This window comes from Vigna radiata, chromosome 9 (genome assembly GCF_000741045.1).
Source record: "Vigna radiata var. radiata cultivar VC1973A chromosome 9, Vradiata_ver6, whole genome shotgun sequence".
In the NCBI taxonomy this organism is placed as follows: Eukaryota; Viridiplantae; Streptophyta; class Magnoliopsida; order Fabales; family Fabaceae; genus Vigna; species Vigna radiata.
In genome coordinates, this window is record NC_028359.1 from 8,783,252 (window position 1) to 8,795,301 (window position 12,050).

A 12,050-nucleotide genomic window follows, 5' to 3' on the forward strand; every position below is an offset into this window, starting at 1 on the left:
CAAGTGGCTTAAGTCCATTCCCCTCGATGTTTCTAAAATCATTTGTCTTCCCATGGGTTTTGTCAGAGGATCTGCTAGATTCCGTTCTGACTTCACATAATCAATGGAAATAATTCCACTCTTTAGCAGCTGCTTCACCAAACTCTTGTTTTTAGCTATAGCTATTGCCGATTGGCAATCACAATGTGTTGACATCGATGGGGTTGGTTTCATTCCTAGTGGAATGTTCGCTAAGAAGTTTTTCAACCACTCAGTCATCTCGAGAGCAACAAACTCAGATTTCATTGTTGATCTTGCAATAATAGTTTTCCTGGCTGATCTCCATGTAATCACACCATCCCAAGAGTGAATACATAACCACTAGTGGATTTTATCTTGTCTGAATCAGAGATCCAGTTAGCATCAATATACCCTTCTAGTACAGCGGGAAATCCACTATATTCAATGGCATAATCCATTGAACATCTTAAGTATCCCATAAGCCTAGCAAGTGCCTCCCAATGTTCTTGATTTGGACATTGAGTGTACCTACTCAGTCTACCTACTGCATAAGCTATATCAAGTCTAGAAAAGCTCATCAGGTGCAGTAAGCTCCCAATTATCTGGACATACTGAGGCTAAGATAATAATTCTCCTTTATTTTTCACTAATTTAGAATTAGCATCATAAGGGGTACTCATGGTTTTGAAATCATAATACTTAAACTTCTTAAGAAGTTTCTCAATGTATTGTTCTTGAGATAGTAATATACTATCTCCCTTCCTTATGATTCTAGCATCTAAAATCACATAGGTTTCACCCATGACTTTCATTTCAAAGTTCGATCCTAGAAATAGTTTATTTCTAGCAACAATTTCACTCTCATTCTCTATCTGACATTATTCAATCATCATTCATTATTATCTAAAGTCTCATTAAAAAATATAATGTGCTCAATGAGTTCTACTTAAACAATAAATAACAAACAATAAATAAATCATTCCAAAATAATAGATCATTTATTATCATAATCCATCATCAAATTCCCAATTAATTAAAATCCCAATCAAATTCCTTTTTGAATCAAATTAATTTCTCTTTCCAATTTAAATTAATTTGATTGCGAATTAATTGCTAAATAATTAATAATAATTTTTCTTCTCATAATTATAATAATTATTATCATAAAGTTTCTCTTCAATTACAATTTTTTTTAACAAGGGAAAGGGTCTATGGCCTTGGTTCTACAGGGAACCAAGGCAATAGACTATTTTCAAAAAGTAGTTAGTTGACACACCAGAATGTAGAGGGGAATGTCAGGGTTTGTAGAGGATCTATGACCTCGGTTTTGCGTGGAACAATGGCAATAGACACTTTTTGAGAAAGTGGTCAGCTGATACGTCAAAGTGTAGAGGAAAATGTCAGGTTGTGCAGAGGGTCTATGGCCTCTGTTCTGCAAACAACCGATGCCAAAAGTCTTGCAAAGAGATTTTGGTTAGTGTGCAAAGGGGAATGTCAGGTTGTGTAGAGGGTCTATGACCTCAGTTCTACATATAACCGAGGCCAAAATTCCTGTAGAGAGATTTCTGTCAGTTGAAGAGACTTTATTTGTCAGTTTTGCAAACCCTATGACAACGATTCTCAGGAGAACCGAGGCCATATATATATGCTCTATTGCTTCGGTTATTATTGAACTGAGGCATATATGTTCGCAAAAATTTCAAAAATACCATCGCGTCATGTTATGCTGTAGTTTTTCGTAAACCGAAGCATAAAAGTGCATTAATATCTCCTTTTTTTTTACTAGTTAAAAGAGCCAAAGATGCCAAAAGAATGTAATAAGCTTCAATACCAGAGTATAAAAATTGAACTTCACCTACCCTTAAAGTAGAAATACTATTGATCCTAATTGGATTTGTTTTATCTCATTACCGTTTCACACTTTAATATGTTTAACCAGACTACAAGTTTGACACTTAAATCTGTTTAACAAGACAACAAGTGAAATCTAGGATCTTATTGAATTTGTTCTATCATAACTTACCACAATAAATGCAAGTTATACAACAATAGTATCCTACTAAATAGATGGTTGGTAGTTTTTTTTTTTTTTTTAAAAGGTCGTTCAAACAAGAGGTGTTTGATGAAGCGATGCTAGTATGATGACGATTCTATATGTCGAATGCTGTGTTTAATGTTTATATTAATAGTACGATGAATTATAAATTTTATAAAATAGATGATTAAGGATGAGATACATGATGGATGCATGCATTATAAATACATGCTTTCTTTTCTAGTGACCTTTAGTAGACGGTGGTCTATAATTGGATTAAGTTATAGACATGTATATGACAACCTTTTGTCTGTTTTTTTTTTGGCTTAATACTGCTTTTGGTCCCTAGTTTCGGAGGTTTTGTTTAATATAGTCCTACCTTTTTTTTAGTAACAATTGATCTCACTTTTTGAAAAAACTGTTCAATTGACTCTTTTTTGGTTTCGACGTCAATTTTCTAACGGTTCTGGTTACGACGTCAATAAGTTCTTTCATGCATTCACCTATCCAAATGTTATTTTAACACTCCTGACATAATGTTATGTTAAAAATCATGTCATCATCGTATACAATAAGGACTATAATAAACAATTTAAACTTGAATATGGGACGACTATGAACAAAAAGGACTCAAATGAACAGTTTTTTCAAAAGGTGGGATCAATTGTTATGAAAAAAAAAAAGTAGGACCATATTGAACAAACTCTCCCAAACTAGGGACCAAAAAGCAGTATTAAGTTTTTTTTTTTTTAATTATTGTACAATTAAAGCACGCGATGAATGTATTAATCCAACATCTACAAAAGCCTCTATGACGAGTGTCAGAACTACCAGAAAAGCTTCATTTAGCTGGAGACCTTTTTACATATTTTTTTGTTAACATTTTGTAATAAAAGGAGAGTTAAATTTTGTTTTTCTTTTTTTTTTTCTAAAAAAACTGCTAATAATTTATGAATCATGAACTTAGCTGTCAGAAACAGCTGTGGTGATTGTGGTTGGTGATGTGTATGGAGTGTCATGGCTGCTAGATGAGAGACAAAAGAATTATATCTTTATGTGAAAGATTTTGAGTATATCATAACTTCAAAATATTTTATTTAAGATACTTTTTAAATTATTTTATATCATATTATATTATAATTTAAGATACTTTTTAAATTATTTTATATCATATTATATCATATTATATTATAATTTTCAATTAAATGGAATCATTTAATTGTGATCAACATTTATATTGATATTTTGACAAATATTATGTTATTTTATGATTGATTTATGTTAATATTTATGATTATTTTTATTGATTATAAAATAATTTTAAACTATTTACAAAATAATAAGTAAATGATATTAAAATATTATTAAAAAAATTGTTATTAAAATATCATTATTCTTTATCAAAATAAAATATAAAGTGAATCGATGCAAACATCCTTCACAAAATACCTAGTTGTTTGCCCTACCAAAATGTCACAAACAACCACCTTCTTCTCAAACTCTCATGTCTCTTCAATCATATTTCCAAAACCACCACAACGAAACACACTACATAAGTGTCTGTCACACTCTACTTTTACATGACACAGCGCCAACATTTCTTTTTTTCTCATAACATAACACTGACAATATCACTCTTTGGCTTTTTTCTATTACCCATTTCCCTTCTTTGCATCTTTCAACTCATATTAATCAAATCAGATGGAAACAAGCTACCTTTTTTTTTTTTTTCCCTTTCTTCAAGCTTTTCGGCCATTTTTGGACTTTTTTTCTCTGTGTTCTTTTCAACCATATCTTTTGTTCTTCATCCCATTATAATCCATGTGCTGCATATTTAATTATAACAACGAAAGCGAATAAAACAACAATATTCTATCCATCTATGAAGAAATTACTAGATCATTTTGTTTCTTTTACATGGAAATATATAGACTTCACTAGAATAGGAATTAATTTACAGTTGGTTTTGTTATAAAAGTGGCAAAGAGTGGATTAAAGTGAATTCATTATTGTTGTTAGAAGTGTGAAATACTACAATTTTTTTATTTAAAAAACATAATTAATCCGCTTTTAGTAGAATATAATATGTTCTTTTCCAGTCATGTCTTCTTTTATTTACTTGAATATGAAATTTTATTTAAGATATACAAACTTAGTTTGACAAGGAAAACTTGCCTATATATATATATTGATATATAAAATTATGATTTGATTAAACTAAAATATATTGATAATGAAAATAACAAGGGTGTTTCTTAATTAATTAATTTTGTAAAAAATTAAATTAATTATCAGGGTTTCAAAATGAAACTTACAAGATAAATTTATTTCCTAAACAATAGAATTTTATATATCAGTTTCAATTATGTATCATAGACTGCCAAACCTTTATAAAGTCATAATATATAAAGACACTTGTTTTCAATGCTGAGGGCATTTGGATCTTCATCTTGATTTTCATGACCCACTCCTTTGTTTTCTCTGAAGTAATGTTTGATCTTGAATTGTTTTTTTTTTCTTTTCTTTTCATTTTGCAAAATTTTTGTGTATTAATTTACAAATTATAATATATGGTTTCTCACATTAAGTTAATATAATCAAAATTTGATTTTAGAAAAACAGCATCATTATGGAAATGTACACGCACTAGAAAAATTACGCCATTGAGATATGGTATGTTACAAGTGAATATTTTTGACAAAAAATAAACCCTAATTTTAGAATGACTTATCGTTTTAATCGAGTCCATATAATGTCTTTGTCGGGAGCTAGAGGAAATGTATCTCAAATACACCAATTAGTAGGTATGAGGAGATTAAAGTCGATCCACAAAGACAAATGATTGATTTACCTATTCAAAGCAATTTATGCGAAACTGAATATATAATTTACTCTAAGTTAAAAGGCTACTATATAATGCTCTCAACAATTAATCACAATATTCAAATTAGACTTACTAAAAAAAAATTCAAATATGGAGTTCTTTTATTTTTCATTTAAGCAATTAATCCAAATATATTCTGAACTAAAACGAAGTTAATAAATTTTGGAAAAGGACTAATTAAGGCTCTGTTGGAAAATATGTGAAGTGTAAAAGGGAAAGAAAAAAATGAGAAAAAAAAATGAAGTTATTTAAATTAAAAGAAAGCTAATATATTTAAGTACAAAGTTTATACTACATATTGATTTTAAAATAAATATTTATATTTTTTGTTTTAATAATATCAGTTATTTATTTATTTTATTGTAGATGTAAGAGTATAGAAAATAGTGTTTCAACATTGATAGTTTGTTTAAAATGATGAGACTTGATTATTTTGATATTAAAATGTTTAAAGTATAAATAGAGTTTCTATAAATGAGTTTCATTATTTAAAAACATATCATTGTTCTAAAAACCTTCATATTCTCTCTAGATTTTCTTATTTTGTGTATATTATTTGAAGATCGAAGATCACTAGAGTGATCCTCTAGACGAGTTCTTCACTTTTATCTGATCAATTTCTTCAATAAAGTAAGTTGATTTTTTGTCCCTTCTTTGAGCTTGTATGTTTTCTCTATACATGTAAATCATTTTGATTCACATGTAGCGTTTGAATTTTCTATAAAAGTCTTTATTGTTTAGCGATCCTAATGGTGTATCTTTTCTTCACATTGGCTTACCCTTTTTTTTCTTTATTATTTGTCCATTGTGTTATCTTTACTTACAATGATCACCTCAATTAATACTGATAAATAATCATGTAACGATAGACGCAGTTCAAGATGATAATAGTGTTACAATATAAATTTAGGGTAATCTTTTGTTTTTCTTTCGAAAAACTTTATTATATATATATATATATATATATAAAAGTTATACTTTGTTAATTGTAACAATGGTATATATATCTTTGAATTATTTATTTTTAAATATTAATTATGTGATATTTTTTAATATTTGTATATTATTAAGATGAATAGTATAAATACATTAATATTATTAAAAAGATAACTACATAATTGGTTATATCTTAATATGTAAAGTATATATAACTTGTAATACGCAAATGAATTATGTTGAAAACATATTGTAAATCTTTGCTTTTTTTTTTATTATTAAAAAGGTTTTTACTTTTCTTGAAATTTTTATTTTTTTTTCAATGATTATGTGTTTCAATTTTAAACTTTCTCTTCTTTTTTTCTTTTTTTTTTTTGCTTTCTTTCTGTGTCTGTGTATCCAAAACACACTGAAAGGGTGAATTTGTTGAAGCATTTTAAATTGCAATGTAGGGTGGAGAAAGCATGCATATACAAGATGAAAACTATAGAAATATATTAATTGTGTAAAGTACACAAAATCATTTTATTTTCCATAAAAATGAATGTTCGTGAAGATGGCCAAAACCATAACTATCATGCACAGCAGCACTATTTCGTTCTTTATAAGCTTTAATGATAGAAAAAAAATGGAAAAGAGACATTCAACAGTAACCTGTTGAAGTTCATTAATTAATATTAATAATGCAGATTACAGCACTTTGGACAAATCCTCAGTCAACGTTTTCACAAAGTTGTCAACTGTGGTGGTGAATTTAGGGTTCATCTGCAAGATAAGGCAATCATATATACGTATCATGGTCCATGCACATCAATATATTATTATTTTAATGCTCCATGTGATATGCATGTAAGGCTCACAAAAGATAAATATTCTTATTCTTACATCGTACATGTAAATCTTTGAAAGAAAACACCTCGTGATTTTAATTATTCTTAGAAAATATCTTATAAAGTAATTAATATAATGATCTAATTGTACTATTATAAAGAAATATATAAATTAAAATTATAAGAAGAGTGTAAATACCTGAGCAATGGTGGTAATGGTGAGAGCAGAATTCCCAAAAGGCAAAACATTGGTGGAAACAAGAGAGAGATTATGAGCTTCAAGCTTGGCCATAACATTCTGCAGAACGTTCCTTTGCATCTCACAGGTTACTCTGATAAGTACATCTTTTCCTGCAACTCTTGCTTCAACCTTTGAACATTTATTGGTAGCTTTGTGATCATCATAACAAGCATCAGAGCTCCATGAAAACTCATAACCAACCATCTTGCTTTTTCTCACTTTCAAACATCCTTCTGATGATTCTATCTTCCTCTTCTTATTCTCTTTCTCCAAATCATTCACACGCTGCTCCAGACACTTCACGTATTCTATCGCCTTGTTCAGAACAGTAACCTTGTCCATCTACACACATCTTTACAAATTACAACTTTCTTATTCTACTTCATGCAAAGCAAATTCATCTTTGCACCCTTTCAACAATCTACATCAGTTCAGTAATACATGTAATAAATAGTAGATGCTAATACTATATTAAAATAGTATGAGAAATAGTTCTATATATATATATATATATATATATATATCCGTGGTACCAAGAAGCAAAGGAAAAACCATATGAACTAACCTTTTTCAAGCCAGGAATAAGAGAAGAAAGGGCAATGAACATTTTGGTGAGATTCTCTCTCCTTTTTCTCTCAGCCATTATGTGATCAAGTGTCTGAGAAGAGTTTCTTTCCCTCTTGAGGGGTTTTCTGGTTTTTTCTTCAGTCTGATTTGAGTGTTCACCAAGATGTTGGCATGTTTTCTTATCAAAAATTGGCACTGAAGTGAAATTCTCAAACGACAGAACACAAGACTTTGGTTTTTGTGAAGAAGCATGTTGTTGTGTGAGACTTGTCATGTAAAAGCCAGTGTTCTTTTCCAAAGATGAAATTCTCAAACTGCTTTCTTTCAATGAGTCTTCTGCAGGCACCACAGAACTGTCCCTCTTAAATTCTTCAGTTAAAGTATGGCAATCATTTTCCTCCTGCAAATACAACAAAAGAGAACAATTTTTAGGAACAAGGTTGTGTATAAAGTTAGATACCATATTTCATGTTACTTACCAAAATTGAAACCCATTTTTGCCATGACTCGTCATCCATTTGGTCCATCAAACTGAAAAATGGGTGTAGTGCAGTTTTTATATGCTTATGCTATCGTGGGGAGATACCCAAACTGAGCGACGTGGGACTCCTTCCAGTGCCATTATTGGTAATTGATTGATAGTGTGTGATTAGTGTATTGGTAAAGTTGAGAAAGAATATATGTGGCTGAGGTTAAAGCCACGACCCTCTCACTTTTCTTCAACAGGTGGCATTACAATTTGATTTTTTAATTATATCCTGTAAATCAACATAAGAACAGTGATAGAAAGAGTTTTATATATAAAAGATAAACATGTTATTGGAACCATTATAAGTGTTTAACTTGAGCAAGTTGAACTAGATTCTGGTAAAAAAAGATTTCAAAATTTAAATGATTAGAGCAATTTGTATTAAAAGGGTAAATTAGATTTGTTATATGCCAATCATTAAATATATATATATATATATATATATATATACTTGTTATTTTGTTTATAAAATTAAATCTTATGAAAGAAACAACTGTTAACTTTATAGTGTGTAAAAATGAAAAGTAATGTGAAAAGGTATTCTTTGATATATTTTTCATAATTACAGGAAATACATATATGCAGAAAGAAAATATATCTCTAAAAATAAAAACTGTCTAATCCCTATAATTAAGCTAATTCCTATAATTAATCTTGGAAATTAGCTAATGCAATAAATCAACCTATATTTGGTAATTTACTATACAGTGAATCAATTAGAAATCTTTAATACTCCTCCTCAAGTTGGTGCATAAATGTCAGTCAGACTCAACTTGCTTAGAAATTTGGAGAACACTGGTTTTAGAACTGCTTTAGTTAGAATATCAACTAATTGATCTTCTGTTCTGATCTTAGGCAACTCTAAAATCTTCTTATCCAACTTTTCCTTGATGAAAAATCTGTCTACTTCAACATGCTTTGTGCGATCATGTTGTATTGGATTATGAGCAATATCACATGCAACTATGTTGTCACAATACAACTGGATTGGTTGCCTAGGAGGGTATCCCAAATCTTCCAACAATAGCTTTAACCACAATGCTTCACATAGACCAAGTGCTATACCTCTAAATTCAGCTTCTGTACTTGAGCGGGCCACCACATTTTGTTTTTTGCTCCTCCAAGTTACAAGGTTTCCTCCTACGAAAGTGAAATAACCTGAAGTAGACCTCCTGTCATCTATGGCTCCAGTCCAATATGCATCTGTATATACATTTATTTCTTGATAATCAATGTGTTTAGTGAACAAAATACCCCTTCCAGGTGCAGATTTCAAATACCTTAAGATGTGTATGACAACATTCATATGTTTTTCTCTTGGGTTATGCATGTACTGACTAACAACACTTAATGCATAATTAAGATCTGGTCTGGTATGGGCCAAGTACATTAATCTTCCTACAAGCCTTTGATATCTTCCTTTGTCAACCGGTATTTGATTTGGCTCAAGACACAATTTCAATCCTTCTTCAATAGGAGTAGTAGCAGGATGACACTCTTCCATGCCTGTTTCTCGCAAAAGATCTAGGATATATTTTCTTTGGGAGAGAAATAGTCCCATTTTTTATCTGAAAACTTCTATCCCCAGAAAATATTTCAGAGGACCAAGATCTTTCATTTCAAATTTTCCAAATAAATAGCTTTGTAGAGCTTTCTGTTTTTCAGGGTCATTTCCAGTAACAATCATATCATCTACATATATGATAAGAGCAATAATCTTACCGTGTTGTTTATTTAGAAACAAAGTATCATCGGAATTGCTCTAATGATAGCCAAACACATTCATTGCCTCTGAAAATCTTCCAAACCATGCCCTTGGAGATTACTTCAAGCCATACAATGCTTTCTTTAATTTACACACCTTTTGACTATGCTTCTTTGGAACCATACATCCTGGTGGAAGTTCCATATAAACTTCTTCAGATAATTCTCCATGGAGGAAGGCGTTCTTTACGTCAAACTGTTGTAACGGCCAATCTAAGTTTACTACTAGAGATAACAACACTTGAACTGTGTTGAGTTTAGCCACAAGAGCAAATGTCTCTGTATAGTCTACTCCATATGTTTGAGTGTAGCCCTTTGCTACTAACCTTACCTTTAACCTTTCAATTGTGCCATCTGCTTTATACTTTATAGCATAAATCCATCGACATCCAACTGGTTTTTTTTTTCTGGTGGACAGTCAACAAGTTCCCATGTTTCATTTTGTTGCAAGGCTTTCATTTCCTCATTCATTGCATTTTTCCATCGTGGATCAGCCAAGGCTTCCTGTACATTGTTAGGAATAACAACAGTAGATAATTGATTTACAAATGACTTATTTGATTCAGACAAACGGTGGTAGGAAACAAAATTATTCATGGGATATCTAACCTTACTAGAAAGAGTGGGCTCATAAGTGAGTTTGGGAATACCTCTAGTGTGTCCTTCTGGTAGTTGTTTTTTTGTTGGCACAAGATTAAGAGCATCCATGACGACAGATGATTGGTTTGTTGTGTCATCAAGAGGAGTCATACCAAGTTCTGTCACCACCTCATAATGTGAAGTCCCATTTATTTCATTTTCCATCTCATCAGTACAACTTGATTGTAAGTTATTTGCACAAGAATTATTGCTGCTGCAATTTACCTCTAAATGGTCTTTCTCAAGATATACATATTCTTGGCAATTATAGTCTAAAGTCTGCAGTTCTTAATGGTTCTCCCCCTGAAGTGCAGATTATGAAGAGAAATACATTATTTGTTCATGAAAAACAACATCCATGCTTATAAACATCCTTTTAGTTGGAGGATGGTAACACCGATAACCTTTTTGGTGTATAGCATATCCAAGAAACACACATCGTAAAGCCCGAGGTGCCAATTTGTTTGGGTTCTTTTGAATATGTACGAATGCTACACAACCAAAAATACGAGGAGGCAAATCTGTACTACCAAGGGCAACCACTTTGTTCAGGAGAGTCTGCAATGGAATTTGAAACTCATTAGAGCTAGAAGGGATACGATTTATGACATATGTTGCCATTGTAAGAACCTCTCCCCAATAAGAGAAAGGCATATGGGCCTCTAATAATAAAGAGCGTACCACCTCTAGTAAGTGTCGATTTTTTCGCTCGGCAACACCGTTTTGTTGCGGTGTATTAAGACACGTAGTTTGATGAATAATCCCATGAACTTCCAAGTACCTCTTGAGGTCTAAGCTTTGGTATTCACCACCATTGTCACTACGAAGAACCTGAACCTTTGCATTGTATTGGGTTTCAATCATTTTGTGAAACTTTTGAAATATCAAGTTCACTTCTCCTTTGGACTTCATTAACCATAACCAAGTCATTTTAGTGCAGTCATCTATGAAAGTAACAAACCAACGTGATCCTCTTAAAGTAAAAATCTTAGAAGGACCCCAAACATCCGAGTGTATAAGCATAAAGGGAACAATACTTTTATTCAAACTGATCGGAAAAGGAACACGATGACTTTTTGCTTGTTCACATACATCACAATGAAAAACAGAGATGACAATCTTTGCAAATAATAAAGGAAACAATTTTTTCAAGTAACTAAACGAAGCATGTCCCAGGCGACGATGCCATAGCCAAATTTCAGTTTCTTCTTTCTGTTTGGTAGAACTCTTCATGGTCAAAACGCTTTCTAACTTCCCAGAATCTTTCAACACCAAGTCCAAATAGTATAATCTCCCTTGTTTAACACCATAACCAATTGTCTGTCTGATCTGAATGTCCTTAAACACACAAAAATTAGGCCAAAAAATAACAATACAATTTAGGGATGTAGTAATTTGTGATACAGACAAAAGGTTATATTCTAGAGATGGAACAACTAAAACAAAATCCAAAGTAAAATTATTAGTAAGAGTTAAGGATCCTTTTCCAATAACAGAGGTTGTGTCACCATTGGCAGTGGAAATCAATTCTTTTGAGGATGATTTCATGGATGAAATTTGTCTAGAATCAAAAGTCATATGATCAGTAGCACCTGAATCAATTACCCATGTGCTATTAGTAATAG

At 31.1% G+C, this 12,050-nt stretch overlaps 1 protein-coding gene across 1 annotated transcript; it reads right to left on the reverse strand.

Annotated features, from left to right (window-relative positions):
* Nucleotides 1–6,341: 6,341 nt before the first annotated feature.
* On the reverse strand, nucleotides 6,342–8,202 carry LOC106773884 (transcription factor bHLH18-like). The gene is made up of 4 exons (XM_014660647.2): nucleotides 7,973–8,202; nucleotides 7,492–7,893; nucleotides 6,885–7,268; nucleotides 6,342–6,620 (listed from the first exon to the last, which is right to left on the reverse strand). Exons 1-4 carry the CDS (start codon nucleotides 8,018–8,020, stop codon nucleotides 6,546–6,548), a joined length of 909 nt encoding a protein of 302 aa, XP_014516133.1. The 5' UTR covers nucleotides 8,021–8,202; the 3' UTR covers nucleotides 6,342–6,545.
* Between the last annotated feature and the right edge of the window lie 3,848 nt (nucleotides 8,203–12,050).